This window comes from Rhinolophus sinicus, linkage group LG04, assembly GCF_036562045.2.
Source record: "Rhinolophus sinicus isolate RSC01 linkage group LG04, ASM3656204v1, whole genome shotgun sequence".
In the NCBI taxonomy this organism is placed as follows: domain Eukaryota; kingdom Metazoa; phylum Chordata; class Mammalia; order Chiroptera; family Rhinolophidae; genus Rhinolophus; species Rhinolophus sinicus.
In genome coordinates, this window is record NC_133754.1 from 162,527,847 (window position 1) to 162,545,888 (window position 18,042).

The following is an 18,042-nucleotide window of genomic DNA, read 5'->3' on the forward strand; positions in this document are numbered from 1 at the left end:
TATCCATTATAGGGGAAAGAGACCTGGACTCAATGCGTGACTGTCAGCAGCAGTTTAACAGTTCCAAGCTTGGTTTTATCATCTGTACAATGAAAGCCTTGGGCTAAACGACATCTATGGTAGATCTGAATTGCTTATGTGGATGTAGTTGTCTTTGGAAAAGCAATATAGGTACATGGAAATCAATACTCAAATATTGTAAAGGCACATAGTGATTTCATATATATATATATGTGTGTATATATATGACATGAACTTATATATGACATAAATAATAACTCCTTCCCTGAGACCACCTCCCAGGTCTTAGTCATCAAAAGAAGCCCCTTTGGGCTAATTCTGTCTTATTCCTCTAAACAAGGGGTGTCCAAACTTTTTTCAACGTTTTTCACCAAGGGCCATATGCGGTAAAATACACAAACAGCTGGGCTACTCACTCGAGGCATTGCCTCACCTGGTTTATTTAAGTAAACTAAATATATTTTTGGAATTTGCTGCGGGCCAATTAACAATGGATCATGGGCTGCAGTTGGCCCGCGGGCCGCAGTTTGGACACCCCTGCTCTAAACAATATGCCTCTAGTCCTTAATTTATCAACTCTAAGCAATATCATTTATCTTTGTACTCTTCAAGGCAAAGAATTTAGTTTACTATCTTCTCCTGTATTTTAATTATAGGTATGAACATTTTAATGATTTATATCCATTTCCTTTACTACTTTAATTGCCTTAAAGTGCTATTTCTTAATTCATCCATTTTAAGTAGTGTTCCTAACTCTCCACTAAGTGAATTAGTGCTCCCTTTGCTTTCCTCCACTTTTCCCCACCCTTGAATTTCCCACCTTCTGCAAATTAAATCATTCCTTCTTTTTCACCAAAATCATTACTTTTATATTGTCCAAAGTTACAATGTGTAAATTCTCTTTTGTAACTATGGTTGTCTTTAATGCTTTTTCTGTAGGCTGATTCTGAACATTGAAATCCAATGAAGTGCAATTATGTGAATATTATTTACTACAAAACTAGGTAGTGTGCTTAGATGTGCAGAGGAAGTTGTAGTCCTGTGTCACCAAACCTGGGCCACTTGCAGAGGAATGCTCCATGAAGCAAAGTCACGTTTATTCTCTTATTACATGCCACGTGTTGCTCAAAATCATTTCACATTTTAGCTTTCTTCAAGTTATCAATAGCTTTCTCTTTTGGATAGCCTCAAACTTGAACTCTAGATTGGTTGTTCTCAAATTGGCTGCACATTGAAGAAACCCTGCTGTTCACAGGATCCCACATCAAGAGTTTCTGATTTAATTGGGCTGGAATATGTTCTGAGCATCTGGGTTTTTTTTTTTTCCCCAGATGATTCCAATGAGTAATCAAAATGGAGGACCCTGCCCATAATGTCAGCCTTGTCTATTAGAGACAAAGGTAATGAAATATACCAAGCTCTTTGAAAACCAGAGCAGAAAGTAAAACCCGACACCAGTGGAAGGTTTGTAGCAGATTTTATTTCTTCTTTGGTTGCACCTGTCTCCTTCATCACCTACCACTGCTAAGAATGTTTCATAAGAGGCATTTCTCTGCCCTCGGCTTCTGAGATGTTTCATTCGGTGGTCGTTATTTGGATGGACAGCTGATTTTGTTTTAAAGTCTTATTCTTTTCTTAGATGGTACTCTGGTGCATGGGCCGCTGGAAATGTGGCAAAAAAACCACTGTGTGAAATTTCGTCAGGTCCTTGATACTCAGACTTAAGTTTCAATAACTGATTTTTTTCCTTGTGTCTAAGAATTTAACATGTATTGTGTTTCCAATAGTTCCAATCTAATTTTGTCTAATTTCCAGGGTCGGTGAAAAGGTTGTTCCCTTTCAGCCCTCCTACCAAGACACCGAGCAGAGCTGGAGCCAGCTGGCCTGCCTCAGGTTCTAGTAGGTGTAGGAGGCTGTGAAGAGCGACTGGGTAGAAGCAGCACTAGAAGAGCCCGTGGGAACATACTTGCCTTGGGCTGCCTGGCAGTTAGCCTGAAAACAAGTGAGAGAGAGGAGACCGAGTTAGAGCAAACATAACCCAGTGTTTGACCCTCTCTGCTTCTCATCTGAAACCAGCTACACCTTCATTTGGATATTTTTCTCCTTATAGTGATTTTGCTGAATATTACAGCTGATACTGTCTCTTTACCTCAACAGACCTGATTTCAAACCCATCCTTTCTTCTTTGCTGTCTCTTTCCTCCTTTCTAAGACCAACTCTGCCACCTGTGTGTAATATTTAGTCTCATGCGATCCTCTGTCCTTTAAGTCCTTGTCTTCTCAATGGTCCCCACTCTCCTAATCTTTAATCTCTCTTCTGGCTTCATCTGCGCTACATTTAAACATGCCAAGCTCTCTACTATTTGGCTAAAATCTAAGCTCCTTGATGGCAGTAGCTGTGTCTGCTTTGTTCAACCCAGTCCTTGACTCAAAGAGAATGTTCAAAAAGGAATGGTTACTAGTGAATCAAATCCTTTTTGTGTCCTCATTTCTCCTGGTAATCTTTCTGGGTCTTTTTGTGAATGAACTTCTTGAATGGACACCTTTCCTCTTCTCTCTCTATTGAAGCTGCTATGCTGAGGGTCACTGATATGCTCCTAAACACCAACCTCTGCCTTTTCTCAGCCTGTATTCTGAATCTTTCTATAGTGTAGTTACTGACCCCTTGAAATTTGTTTCTCTTTGTTCCCAGAATCCTTGGTTCATCCTATCATATTATTGCTGTTTGTCTTGGTGGTTTATCTTCATCTTCCCAAAATAAAAGGTGTCCTGCCTTCAATCCTTAGGCCTCTCACCTTCCCTTCGAAGTGTCTCTGTGAAAATTGTCCTTCCATCTACTGTCATCACCTATACTACCAGTGTGAATAATTCAAAACTGGCCCTGACCTTCCTACTGAGCTCCAATGCCCCTTTTCAAAGACCCAGTAGATACTACCTGGAGATACCTCCGTGGCCTGAGGAAAGCAAACGTTGGCCATGTGTGAGAGCTAGGCCCCAAATGTCACTTGATCGAGTATGTAAGAGGTAGTCTTACCACGGCCCGCTTCATAAAAGCGTCCTGAGTTGCCTTCTTGTTTGCAGCCTTGCCACTCCAGGCAGCCAGTGCGCTGGCCTGCAGAGCCCGTCCATAAGAGAAACTTAGTTTCCAGGGCTTTCGTAGAGGGCAAAGGTTGATAGCATTGAGGTTGAGAGTCGCATCCTCTTCACTCATGCCACCAGACAAAAAGCAGATGCCTAGAAGGAAAGAAGCCATTCCACTCTACCAGTCCCAGTTTGTGGACCCAGCTTGAGGAAGCAAGCAACGAGCCAAAAAGAAATGTAGCATCTCAGTTTTTTTCTCTATTCATTTGCATGGCAGTGAGTCGGACATATTAGTTTTCCTTTGCTGAGGCTAGTTGGGCTAAAGTGAGAAGGGGGTTAATAAATAAGGAGGGTGGTGAAATGCTGAGGAAATCAGTGAATTGTGTGCATTTGGATAGACTCAGGATGTGTGGTATCATGGAGTGCTGGCTGCCTGTGAGATAGTAGAGGTCTATTTCCTGGATAGAAGAGTCCTGGACAAACGCAAATGCGTGTGGAACGCCTTCGAGGGATGAGGGCTAAGACCTTGAGTTAGAGGAGAAGGAGAAGGAAAGCCTTACCAGGAACAGCTGCAGGAACAGTACGGTGGAGAGCTGTGACAGTGGCCATAGCCACTTGCTCTGGGGTATACTTCTTGGTGCAGGCATGTCCAGCAGTCACCATGTTGGGCTTCAGCAGGGTGCCCTCCAGGTAAACATGATGATCATTTAGGGCCTTGTAGACAGCAGCCAGGACCTGACGGACAAGAGGTCCAAACAGGTGAAACCTAGAGACAGCCTTGGAGTCACCTGACCTTGGCACTTTTACGCCGCAGGGGTGCAGGATGAAGGCATTCCCATACATCAGTTGGCCAAAGCTACCCAACCAATCCCTAGGCCTCACCAGGGCAGTATATTGCAAACCACAGCCATAGAGCAGAGCCAAGCTGGTCTGTCTCCACCACCCCTACTCTAACTGCTCACTGAATGGACTATTGGTGTGGCTCTGCTCTCCTTCCTTCCCATTACTCCCTTTGGTCAATTGAGACTGCCTTGATTTAGTTACTTGGGGACATCCAAATTGACCTCCATTCTCCATCCCCATACATGCTGAATAGTCATAAAAACATTTATTTTAGACACAGAAGTACTTTCAGATCTCATTTCAGTTCACCTAATTTTTGCAAGTGAAGAAACTGAGGTCAGATTACATTATGACTTTCTTACTCTCTTATAGCTATACTGTGACTAATTTAGAAGGTCACACGTAAACAAATTATTTTCTAATTACATGTTTTCATGTAGGTCTCATCTTATTTTAAAATTTCTTTGTTCACACATCATGGCACTGAGGTGCAAAAAGATAATATAACTTATCCAAGTTCCCACAACTGGGAACATGGATTCTCAAACTTTAGTCTTAGTACTACAAATCCAGTGCTTTTTCCATATGCCAAAAATGTGGAAAGTTTGATAATACCCCCTTACCTTCTCAATGCTAGATAATGATTCCAACTGAAGAATATTTCATATCTAACAGCTGATATATGTTAAGTAACAGCTATTACTTAGAAACAAGATTTTTCAACTAGAAGTGGGAACTTTATATTTAAGACTCACCTTCTCAGTAACATACTGGCAGTGTTCCAAGTCGTGGTCTCCATCAGGTATGACCTCTGGTTCAACAATGGGGACCAGCCCATTCTAAAAAGGAAACAGGAGAGGATAGAGTGAAGCTCAGCTCACTGGGACCCTTTCCTTAAGAGGATATTCAACAGTGGCAGTTGGTATAAGATGAAGCCCTTATGGAGAAATATCATATATGTGACTTAAAGATAATAAAAAGAAATTTAATGGGATGTCTAGTGAGCATGGCTTAGCCAAAAAAAGAACAGTAAGGTTAAAAACAAAAAACAAAAGTTTTCTTGGGAATGGGGTAAAATAAATGCTAATTCTACCATATCTTATTCTAGAAACTATTAGCTTCCTCAGAACCTAGCCATCACCCTTAGTGATTTAAGTCAAGCTTGAGTCACTAAGACAGATGCCTTTTGTGTGCATTAATTAAGGAATTCAAGAAGTGTTTACAATTCTGATTGGGAGTCTCCTGGTGCCATGACTCAGGTAACCCCAACACAGCACCCACACAAGGAAATCAGACTGAACTTGGATCCCAGAGCCACTTCAACACATGTTGGAATCTTGAGCCTCAAGTCACCACCCTCCAAGAAATTATTTGGGTTGGGACTAGGTCCGAGCTATCACCCTCGAACTGGAGAGCTTAAGAGGATCCTGTATTAGACATGGTGGAACGCAGACAGGCAAGGGCCCTGGCCTCAAAAGCCTGATCACTTTTAAGGCTCAGCTTATAGCATGTTGACAAAAGGGTAGCAGTTGATGGCATTCACCTTTAGGACTCATAGCTGGCTTTGGAGCCAAACCTTTCCCTACCACACTCGGCTACAGCAAAAGTAGTGGAAAATGCCATCGAGATATACTGCTGAGAGTGGAGGAAGGCTCATGTGTGGTTATAGCAAAATTGGAAAGATAGGCTCTAAAAGAAAGCTCTCGCGCACTGTGTTTTAGGGGAAGGCAGAGCACCTGCTGACAGATGCTGGCGTAGCGGGCCAGGGCATTGGCGTTTGCCTGGATAGCGAGGTCGGATGGACACTGGTTGTCGATCCTCAGCACAGCACGCCACTTCCCAAAGTCAGCACCGTCTTTCTTATACTGAGCACAGCGCTCAGAAAGGCCATCGAGCCCTGCAAGTCACAGGAGAGAGAACAGTGTCTTTGCACCCCTGTTCCTGATCCATGAAGCCGCTGATAAAGGGATGAGTTCTCCCTTGGCTTAGCTTCAATGTCAGCAGAGCTTGAGAACTGAAAACATCAAGGCCAATAAACATGGATCCCAATACTGAGCCAAAAGACCTGGATTTAATAAAGATGGCTTTGATGTATGCGGTGGATACCCCATAAGAACAGAGGGAACTCATATTTGTTTAGTAGTTACTATGTTCCAGGCATGATTCTAGGCATTGTGCACACCTTTTCCCATTGAATTATCATAACAACATAATAGTTAATATTATACTCGTTTTACAGATGTGGATATCGACTCTCTGAGAGGTTAAGTGACTTGACCAAGTTTGCATAGCTAAAGAGTGACAGAGCTGAGATTCAAATTCTGCTTAGCTAACCCAGCGCTGTGGTTTATACTTGTCTACTTGGGAGTGAAGTCCCTTGCAAAATTATCTAAGTAGCAAGTGTTGCAACCAGGATTTAAATCCAGATGTGTGTCTGATCCTAAAGCCTGGGACCTTTCCTCTACCCCTGCTGGAATGTTCTCTAAAAATAAGATTCCCAAGGAACAGAGTATCTTCTCAGTGTAAGACACTGTGGTAAGTACTTTATATACATTGCCTAATTTAATCCCCAAAACTATTCTGCAAAGCAGATATTGTTATCCCTGAAATGGACTCAGAGAACATTTAAGTGATTAGCATGAGGTCACAGTTATTAAATAGAGGAACTGGGATTGAAAATCAGGTGTTTGTGGCTCAAAAACCAGTGTGATGTTCGTATTTTGTTTTCCCTTGCTCATTTCTAGCATATATTGGCATGATTCGTATCAGTGAGCAATAGCCTTACCTTGAATGGTGGTTTCTTTGTTTGTTCCTGCAAGGGGAGCACCTCCTTGGTCTAACTGTGAATATAAATAATTAATAAGTAATTAGCAGGTGTCAGGTGTCCCAGTAAAACACCAGCAGAAACCCTGGTGTTAACTAATCGTTCTCGTCTTTCACAAACTAAGCAGTTGAATTAGGACAGTGGTGGTGGTGCATTAATCATTGGGAGAGACACAATTCATTCCACAGCAGAAGGGAGATCACCCGGAAGAAACAATGTAAGGACAACCCTAAGAGGATAGAAAGCACAGACCTGGAGCTTGGGAAGTAAGAAGTAATCTGAGTACCTGAGAGGCAGAGGTGCTGTATAAGAGAAGCTTCCCTTAAATTATTCATTCATTTATTCAAGAGACATTTGTTGAGCACTTGTGCGTTCCAGGCACTGTGTTATTACGGGAGAATAAGGACACAGCCTCTACTCTCCGCAGAGCAGAGGCTAAGTGCATGAGCCCAAGAGGTAGACAGTTTGGGCTGGAACTGGCTCCAGTTTCGCCTTGCTGTGGGCAAATTATTTTACCCCCTTGGAATTCCATCGTCTCATCTCATCTCCAAAATAAGGATAATAATTAAGTCTACCTCCAGAGGTTGTGAGAAGGATTAAATGAGCGCCTGGAGTTGTAAGCACTCATCAAATTCTAAAGTTCACTCTTGGGAGGTTCATGCAGTTTTGGAAGACCTAGTTACAACAGAACAGTAAGTGCTTTAATAATAATAGCTATCATGTGCTGAATAATAATTACATGTCAGAGACTGTTTTAAAAACTCATTTCATCCTTATAAGAACCTTATGAGGTAGGTACTATTAGTCCCATTTTAGAAATGAGGAAATTGAGAGACTAAGAGATTTAGCACCTTGTAAAAACGGTTGAAAGAAGAGGTCATCAGATCTGTTCTCAGGAGGAAGATGTGATGGAAAGGAGTGAGAACAGCAGTTAGACAATTAGAATAGTCAGGAGTGTGGGCCCCAGTCCAACCCCTCCTGGGACCTTGACAGAAGTGCAGCAGCGGAGAGAGGGGAGTGGAAGTACCCACCTTGATCCCCACCACGATCCCCCTTTCCTTAAGGATGTTTCTGAACAGTTTTCCCTGGCTGTCCTTCTGGTAGAGGGTCTCGTGGAACAGGATCACACCCCCGATGCTCTGGTTGATGGAGTCGTCCACAGTGAAGAGGAGCTCTCGGAACTGCCGGCGGTTCTCTTCCGTGTTCTCCACCTTGATCCTCTGCAGGCGGTTTCCCATGGTGCCTATGGCGGGGTGGGTGAAGGCAGCCGTAAGGAGCAAGCCAGGCTTTCCTGCTGCCCTCCTCCACCGTCTCAGTGACCCTCACCAGGATGGACAGCAAGACTCTCGTTTTTATTCAGATGCTCAGAACGCCTGCCTCTTTTTCTGTCTCCCCAGGGAAAGACCTTGGTTGCTGTCAGGATGCAGGTTAGGAAGTGTCTGGGCTGGGTATGTCCAGGTAGGGTGGAAGCCACCATTGGGTCCAGGTGGGTAGGTAAGGCCCTACATCCTCTCCAGCCGTCCCCTGGTCCAACCCTTAATCTGACTGGATATACATACAGTAGAAGGAGGGATGGACATGCTGTTGACGTCTGTGGCTTCTATCTTTTTATGGTGGCATGCAGGCCTGCCACAGCTCTCCCTTGTACCATTGTGGGCTTCTGCCAACCACAGGCCCTTCTTCCCTGGGCCAGAGGTGGACACTTCCTCTCCCTCTCTGCCCTTCCCTGGCTGACTTCTCATTAGCAGTAGAGGGCTGTGATTCTGACTTCGTTCTGGTTACTGAGTTCCTCAACTTGTCATAGCCGGGATTCAAACAACCTCTGGCAAGGGCCCTTAAAATGGGAGGCAGGGGCCTCTGTCCTTGGTTTTCAGAAGTCTGCCAGCTGGAATGACAAGACTCGAAAGGTCGGTGCTTACTGAGTCTCCCGCTCACCCCCCTTTGTGCATAAGCCTTCACTCCTCCGAGAGGAGAGAGAATATGATTGAGTTGCCTTTGCGAAGTGTGGAAACAAGAGTATGCTTGTTGTATGATGTTTCTTGCCCTCACTCACCTACAGACTCATCGGCAGCCAGGATCCCCTTCCCATTGGCGACAATGCGCTGGGCAATTTCTGAAAGCTCCTTCTTCTGTTCTGGGGTGAGGGCTGGAAATCGGTGGGCCATGGTGACAGGTCTGGAAGAGAGTGCAGAGAAGTCCTCAACAGAACTGTGGTGGCTCCGATGGACTTATTACCAAGGCAGCCGGGGTATGCAGACCAGCCCTGTAGGCCCTTCTGACATTTCTGCCCCATTGCCGCAAATGGGTAAACAAATGAGGTCTGTTCCCCCGTCATCCCCCCGCCCCACCACATACACACACTTAGCCTAAGTATAGTTGCAATTAGACATGATGGATGAAGGTGGGTTGCCAAATGTTCATGGTGATCCTAGATAGAATGCCTTCCAGGAGACCTTTGGGATCACTGATCCTGAGACCAAGTCAGCTCATTCACCACCCACTGGAATCTGACAAATGGAGGCCATTACAGTAATTGACTACCTGTCTATTCTGTGGATTCCTGGTATCATTGGGTGCCATGGATGGTTTGAGGCCACGACAGTGAGGCTTTTGGCCTCTGTGGTCATTCTCCACTTTGTTCTGCTAGCCTATAGCCCACCAGACTATTCTCCAGGCAATAAGCTTGAGAGGAGAAACCACCACTTGAAGGTAACCTCCCTTCAGCTTTGGGACCTAGTCTCCTTTTTTCTTATATTCAACCACCTATGAGACCATTTGAGGCAGACGGGGCAAATTTTTCCTAAGTTCCTCTGGCCTGGAGGTTTCTACAGGCTCCAAGGATGCTGAGGTCATATGGGGATGCCTGCTTCAGTAATTCTCAGCTTCACTGCTTTAGCGAGGAGAGACTGTATCCAAGACCTCCTGCCCGAAAACCTCCCCAGTAGTGGGCCTCTGAGGGCAATCATTGCCGCTATTCAGCTGCCACATTGGGCTAATCTTGACAATGCAAGCTCATAGGGCTCTTGTATACTAGAAAGAGTGATATTTCATAGGTTGAGCTATCAAAGAGAACAAATCATAGTGAAGATTATCTTAAGTAGTTTCCTATCCAATCCTCTGGCCTCCTCTCCCTCATGCACCCATACACAGGGTATATGCCCTGTGCCTGTGTTCTATTTCCTGGAAGGCCAGGGGTCCCTCTGTTCTCATTTGATCCACCCAACAATGAGGCAACCAGCCTGGGTATTCTCATTATTAATGAGCTAAGACTCAGAGAAGTTGACTGACTTGCCCAAGGTCCCAGCCAGGATGAAGCAGAGCTCCCTACCCAATCCTGTCTCTCTTGGCAAATTGATTTGTTCATATTTTCTGCATCCCTTTAAGACAGGTTCTCAGTACCCTGCCGCTTAATATAAGAAGTCGATGGCTATTGAACTGATTCATGGGAAGGTGTAATAACTGGTACTATTCTCATTGTTGCCACCCTGTCTTCAGTAGGGGTTCTTGTCTTAACTGAAAAGAATGAAACCACAGTGCTGTCCTTGGGGTACCAGGACAGGCTTGTGGGTGACAGTCTCTAGAGAAGATGATCTATCTTCCAAGGCTCCTCATATCCCAGCCACCTGATGATGGCATTGTTCCTGTGTATATATTAGTCCCAATATTGTCGTCAGGGATTTTTAGCTTTGGACCTGGCCTCCAGATCTTCATGCAGATAAAAGCCAGCCTGAGCTGGGTGACATTCAGGTCAAAGTGCAAATTTTCTTACTCAATTTAGGTATTTGCACAGAGGAGTGGACAACTACCAAAAAATAAAGACATTTTCTTAATGAAAATAAATAAATAAAGGGAAAAATAGTCCAATAATAATAGCAAATTATCTCTTATGGCCAAGGACTCTGCTAATTGCTTCACATGCACTACATAACTTATTCCTCACAGTAATCCCAAAAGGCAGATGGGATTTCCCCCCTCATGTGAAAATAGATAAGGAAGGAATATACAAGAGTTTAATTATTTGCCCACAGACAAATAGCTAATAAGGTACAAAGTTGGGATAAGGGGCAGTACTCTCTTTCAAGGAAAGAGTGATCTTGGTGAAAGGAATGGGCCTTGGCTGACTCTAATGTCCTTGATGACACCCCCAGAACCTGGTGATGATACCCCCAGAGAGCCCCAAACCCTTGGGCTGTGGATCATTATTCCCACACCACTGACATTACAATTCATAACATCTGACACATTCACACAGAGGTTTGCTGCTAGTAGATCAAACAGACCCATATTCAAGAACCAGCTTTGCTTCCCTCTGGCTGGGACCATGGGCAAGTCAATAATTTCTGAGTCTTAGTTTGTTATGGATTAAATGGCAATAATATCTGCTCTGGTTTTCTCGTTACCAAATGAACCGAAGATGACCTGTGAGCACTCTACTCATTGTAGTTGCTCAAAATATATTTGTTGAATTGCGTGATAAACATGAAGGTGCTTTAGAAAACATCATGAAAATGTAAGCTATTATTATTTCTGTTTCAAAAATTTAAAAAAAAAACAATTGCCTAAGGGACTTTCATGTTTCTATTTATTACCAAGCTATTTTCTTCACATAGTGTGCTGACTCAACCAGAAAAACAAATCCAGAAAGGGTCAAATCCAAACCAATGCTGTTGATGGGAAGTTAAACTTCTACAGAGGGATTAAAGGTCTGTACCACATCAGCACAAATGCTACCCATCTGTTAATCATAAAACAGGGTCATGGGCGTGTTCACCACTGGTAGACAGGAGGCCGGCCGGGCGTGGGTAATGAGAGACAATGATTTCTATGCCCTTAAGCCTCTGCTCACTGAGGTTTCAAGTGACCATTTCTTAAAGTGTGATTAGAAGTTATTCACATTACATTATTAAGTGAAAAACGCATGTTTCAGAGTAGTATGCGATATATATCATATTCTTTTTTTTTTAATTAGAAGAGTGGTACACGCATATACTGTGTGTATGTCTACATAAGCAGAGAATAACCACCCTGGGGTTACCTCTGGGGAATGAGCTGGGATGGAGTGGCTCTCACACTTGACTTGAATTTTTTATAGTGTTTGATTTCTTAATAAACAGGTTTATATATTACGTCATTTATTATACATGCTATATGAACAAGTTATATACAAATCTTGGAGAAGGTTGTGAGAATGAACATATATGAATAGAAGATAACCACAGAAAACCAGAGCTACAAGTGACCTCAGAGGTCTGCATCAACCCTGCCAACTTCAGCAATGAGGACGGAGAGGCTCAGGAAGAATACGTTTGATGCCCCTTCTACGTTGTGGTAGTCTAGGATTGTAAGTCACATCCGATTGGCTTATGACTTGGAATCCTATATCTAATCCTTCTTCAGCAAAATAACAGATGGGACCCTCCAGTGTGGTTCTTTCTGCCTTCCTAGAAGAGGTTCTGTGAAAGAATAATAATTTGTAAACTATGAATATTCCACTCCTGGAGAAATATAGGCACTAGGGAGTCCATTTGCTTCTCCCTGGACAAGGCAGATGGATTTTTCAAGACAGACGTGAGGGGCTTAGTCACTGAAAACCTATGATCGCCAAGCACGGTGTGCAGCACTTACATGTACGGATGCATGAAGATGCTTACAGCTTCATTACCCACCCCAGTGCCACAGTGACACGTGCAGTGAGATGCTCTCGGACAGCCTGATGCCTGGTGCCTCTGAATGCCCGTGCAGCAGCCCAGAAAAAGAGTGTTGCCCTTTCCTCTAAGGCGGTCCTTGCAAGTAAGTCAAAGGAACTCCTAGGTTTACAGCCAGTAGACTGCATTCCCTGTCCCGGCCCCTCAGGTCGAGCCTGGGCCCGGGTCTTCCGCACATATGCTGTGGCTGAAGGGATGACGGCAGCAGAGTGAGAGCCCCTGCTGCACCCCAGCCAGCGAGTGGAGCCCTACCTAACTATTTAAAATCAAGGGTATTTTAAAAGGCAGCCTATCTTCACATGCCTGTTTTTCAGAGAGTATAACAAATGCACCAACATGCATCAGCCTCTTTTGATTCTAAACATCTTCAGCTGGAGGGTCTTCAAAGTGTTTGGGGCCAGCAGGAAATGTGATAGGAACTATAAAACAAGTGGAAGGTTTTAGAATTTATAATCAAATGACAACTATGTTCTGTGACATTTCCAAGCCTGTATCATTTTCTCATTTGAGCAGTGGGTGAAGGTGAAGGGCCACGGAAACCAAGAGTTCATTTGCAGGACAAAAAATTGTCAGTGCTAGTACCAGTAGGTGTGGGAGGAGAATGAAGAAAATGACATAAGGTGATAGATACGTACATAAATCAGAATAAGCAGTTGTTATGGAGAGAGTAGAAATGAGCAAGAATCTCAAAAACTAAGTAGAAATGAACCAAACAGGAGTAGTCACGTTTTTTTTTCCTAGGCTAAGATTCAAAAGAACCCTCATACAAGTAACACCAGTAACTTGGCATCAATCTTAAGCTTTTTGCCCACCACTCAAGGAGCCAGGAAGGGTGTGAGTGAGCATTTACCCTTAGGGAGAAAAACAATCATCTCAGCAGATCTTCACATTTTCAGCCATCATCAAGTTTTTCCTGAAAACAAAAGCCAATGAACTTTCCCCTCTATAAGCTATCACTAACTCCTTTCCTCCTGGTGCAGTCCAAGCAGACAACCCACGTTCTTTTACTTACAGTTTGGGAGAGGAGAGTCTTAGAGATCTGAAGCTGTGGATGAGGCAGCAGCTGCCAAATAGGACGAGTCTTTGGGAACACACAGCTTTTATAGACTTCTCACCAAAGTTTTTTTTTTTTCAACTTTTGCCTTCCCCTTCCCACCTTGGCCTGATAGGGAGGTGTTTATCCAATACCTCTGATTGGCTCATAAACAGCCAATCCTTCTAATCAGGCTTGCACACTCACTATATTCATAGAATGTTAAAGCTACAAGGGCTTTCTGGGGACCAAGTAGTTCTCAACCCAGGCTCTTCATTTTACAGATTCAGAAACTGAGGCACAGAGGATTAGGGGAGTCCCCTAAATCACGCAGCTAATGAATGACTGAGCTCTCGAGTCCACCAAGGGAAACTGGGAAAACTGTTAGCTTAGCTCCAGCCCTTATAAAACATACGACCTCTGCCAAGGTTTTTTTTTTTTAAATTTCTCTGAGCCTTAATTTCCTCCTCTGTAAAGGTGAATCTCAACTTCACAAGAGCATTAAATAAGTTTGTAAAGTGCCTGCATGCAGTAGGCGTTCAAAGATCCCCATGGTAGAAATAATTTTACTTATGCTACTGGTACCAATTATTCTTGTTGTAATAATGACAACAATAGGAATAATAATAGCTATTTTTTGAGGTTCTAAGATGCATCTGGTTCTTTTTATACATATTTCCAATCTCAGCGCCTCCCTGAGGAAAGGATTATTACCCTATTTTCTGGATCAGGAAATTCTAGTGCAAAGAAAGCAAGTAACTTGCTTAGAGTCACAGGACAGGTACACAGAGATCCTGTCTCACTGTAAGTCAGTGGTCTAAAGCAGAGCTATTTACATTTTGGTCACCAAAGAATGGGTAGATTAGCTCTTTCCCTCACTGCCTCCCAGCACTTTATCACCTTGGACATTAAACCTGCATTAATCAGAGAAGAATGACTTGCGTCTGCAGACCTGGGTGGCCCTGGCCCTGCTGGGCATCGTTTCACGTGAACAGCAGACTGGCCAGGCACGTCAGAGGGACGTGAACATGCCCTCTCCCGAGTGGTGCCACCTGCTGCTGCTCTGATGACATCAGCATTTGCCCACTTCCAGGGTTTGATGTGCAACTGAAACTCAAAGTTCAAGAGAGCAAGGCTAAGGCTTACTGGACCTCAGAAAAACAGCAACTCCTGAGCAATGCTGATTGATTGCAAGGTTTTTTTTGTTTGTTTTTTGTTTAAATCTCTTAACTCCTTAAAATGCTCAAAATTGAGATAGCATGGTATATGGAAAGACCATGGGACTTAGAGGCTGTGAGATATTGTGGGATCCTCCAACTTCTTTTGTCCTCAGTTTCATCTTCTGTAAAATGGGTTAGTAAGTGGGCACCATCAGAAACTGATTATGAAGCATGAATGAAATAACATGATTAGAGGCTTAGCATACAGTAAGTTTTCATTAAATAGCTGGATCTAAATGCATAATTCTGATTTAGAGACCTCCGATTGCAGACTCTTCTAATAGGCAATAGTAAATGATCGTTCATAATCATTACTATCACTACCTCCAATAATTGCCTTGTTTATTCTCCTCTCCCTGCCTCACTCTAGATATTTCTGATTCAAATATGATATATACATAAGTCAACTGATAGGCCATGGGTTAAATATGTCCATGCATATGTGAGGTCTGAGTCCACAAACAAACTTGTAACATTCAAGTAAATCTCATATATGATAGAGTCACGCTCACTGGATTGGTATTATTATGTAGAAAGAGCTTTCATTTAAAAGGGGCCACATCTATACAATACAAGGAAAAACCATGGTTAGGTCAATATAGAATTTAAAAATATCTTTTTTACTCTATGGTTTGGATACTTCCTTATTGTACTGCAGCCTGCTTTGGTAGCTGGGTTGGTTTCAGGACCCTAAAACCAGCAGTCATTATTTGGGTCACAGAGCTAGGGCTAGTGTTATTTCACCATAGTGCAGGAAATTTTTAATGAGGCTCTGTGTGTAAGGCATTTTGTTCGCTACAGAGACATTTTGTAGAGGATACACTTTGTAGAAAATACAAGATAAATAAGACTGACCTGTTCTCCACAATAGGCTTATAATGTAAGGAGAGGGAGGAGAGGGTTGAGGTCAGGATCAAAGCAAATCAAACCAAACAAGAGAAAGTATATAAGAATACCAATTGTTTGTGGTGTTAGTCGTTACTGCAGTGTTCATGGAAGACTCTCAAGTAACATGAAAGGAAAGTCTAGATATTCTGGACTTTTGCAAGTCATGCTCTATGCTAGTAGACTCAGCCGATCAGATTGTAAGACCTACGCAGGTGGGGGTAGTGAAACCTCCCCACTGTCTCCCTAGGACCCAGTACCACGCCTAGAGCACAGTAGGCACCCAATCAATCTTTGTTGAATACATCAATCAATAAATATATGAATGCATTCGTATCAATCTCAGAAAAGTCTGGAGTAACTGTCTTATATCTCTTATCCCTGAGAAATTTGAAGTAATTAAGAGGTATAATATGGCCATTAATTTCTTCAAAAACTATACTAGGTTTTGAAAGCTGTATCATTGTTCACTTGGAATTTCACAGGAATCCGGGCTGCAGCTCCCCTGAAATGGTGCACAAGAATGCATGGTCCCTCCTCTCCTTTTAAAAAATTGTGGTAATATGCACATAATATAACATTTACCATCTTAAACATTTTTAAGGGTCCAGTCAATAGTGGTAAGTATATTCACATTGTTGTGCAACCAATCTCCAGAACGCCTTTTATCTTGCAAAACTGAGACTCTATATTCATGAAACAACTCCTCGTTTTCCCTTCCTCCTTGGAAATCATCATTCTGCTTTCTATCTCTGTGAATTTGACTACTCTAGGTACCTGGTATACGTGGAATCATACAGTATTAGTCATTTTGCGTCTGGCTTATTTCACTTAGCATAATGTCCTCAAAGTTCATCCATGCTGTAGCATGAGTCAGAATTTCCTCCCTTTTAAAGGCTGAATAATGTTCCATTGCATGTATATAGGCATTTTGTTTATCCATGCATTGGTTTATGAACATGGGTTGTTTCCACCTTTTGGCTATTGTGAATAATACTGCTTTAAAAAGAGTGTACACATATCTCTTTGAGACCAGGCTTTCAATTCTTTTATGGCCTTTTTATTAATGTAACAGTTTATTGAGACAGCATTCGCATACCATATACTTCACTTATTTAAAGTGTACAGTCCAATGTTGTTTGGTATATTCAGAGTTAGAGTATTAAATGTCAGTTTGTGAGAGAGATGTGGTAGGTTTTCAATAATCCCATAATCTGAGGGTGTAAATAGTCTTTGAAGCACCAGAATGAAGCCCAGGGTCAGGAGTTATTTGGGTATCTTCCATTTCCTCAGGGTGATTTTTTTTTTTTTTCGGACACGCTTTATCACTCAGAAATCTGAATTCTGTGTATTCTAGGAAGATAGAGCACCTGTGTATATTCAAGTCTCCATTAAAGTAAATGTAAGAGTATCCAAATTCTAGGGCTTAGCGATACCACCCTCTTGAGAATAAAGAACAAAACTGAAGCTTGAAATGTGATAAAGAATTTGAGGTTTTCCTCGTCTGAGGAAATGTGCCTGTGCATTCAGGATGCTGCAGAGGCAGAGCGAATTGGAAAGAATGGGCTACAGAATTTCAGAATTAGTGAGTGACCTGCACTTACCTGACAGGAAAGGGTTAACAGTGTGGTCGGCAGCAACAGCCTATCTCCATTTTCCCACATCCCTTCCTGGTGAGTTGTTTACTGCCTTGTCAGTATTTTCTCTTTGCTGCTTGCTCAATCATCTCAAAGTCCAATTTCCCCCTCACTATCTAATCAGAATGGTTGGTTATTTATGTCACTGATGACCCGAAGCGTATTTCTTTCACTCTGCCTTACCTCTCTGGTGAGGCTGTTTGGCCTTTAGGTGGGAAGGTATTGTGTGCTAGTGGCAAGAGCCACAGGTGAGGAGGCCAGAGGTCTGGGTGGTGGTGAAGTCCTGCCCCAGAGAAGCTGTACAACTGAAGGAAATCACCTCTCTCAGCTTCCCTTCCCTGATGTGTAAAATGGGCCTATTAATGCCGCTTCTGTCTAACTTTACCATGTTGTTGCTCTGACTGAATAATATCATCTAAATAAGTGCTATGAAAACTATAAAGCCTTACATAATGACAAAGTGTTATAAACCAAGTTACTTCAGAGAAGCAGACGGCTCCTGTGGTACACACACACACACACACACACACACATTTGAGAATCAGAAAAAAAGGTTCTGGCCCTAGCTCTACCCCGAGGAGCTGGATGACATTGTCCAAGGTAGGGTATTACCGTCTGTTGAGCCCTTATTCCTTTCAGGGCCTTTCTTGGGCACATCACATAGGATATTTCACTGAATCCCCACTCTGGTTAACAGAGTAGGTGTTATTTTTCGGAGGAGGGCGTTGATCCCATCTCTGGGTCAAAGTCACACTATCAGTAAGCAGTAGGGCAGGATCTGAAATACAGATCTG

At 42.9% G+C, this 18,042-nt stretch overlaps 1 protein-coding gene across 1 annotated transcript; it reads right to left on the bottom strand.

Annotated features, from left to right (window-relative positions):
* Positions 1–1,481: 1,481 nt before the first annotated feature.
* On the bottom strand, positions 1,482–13,760 carry ALDOB (aldolase, fructose-bisphosphate B). Its single transcript, XM_019729249.2, has 9 exons — positions 13,486–13,760; positions 8,822–8,943; positions 7,800–8,011; positions 6,730–6,784; positions 5,681–5,841; positions 4,700–4,783; positions 3,662–3,836; positions 3,055–3,254; positions 1,482–2,013 (listed from the first exon to the last, which is right to left on the bottom strand). Exons 2-9 carry the CDS (start codon positions 8,931–8,933, stop codon positions 1,918–1,920), a joined length of 1,095 nt encoding a protein of 364 aa, XP_019584808.1. The 5' UTR covers positions 8,934–8,943; positions 13,486–13,760; the 3' UTR covers positions 1,482–1,917.
* Positions 13,761–18,042: the final 4,282 nt, after the last annotated feature.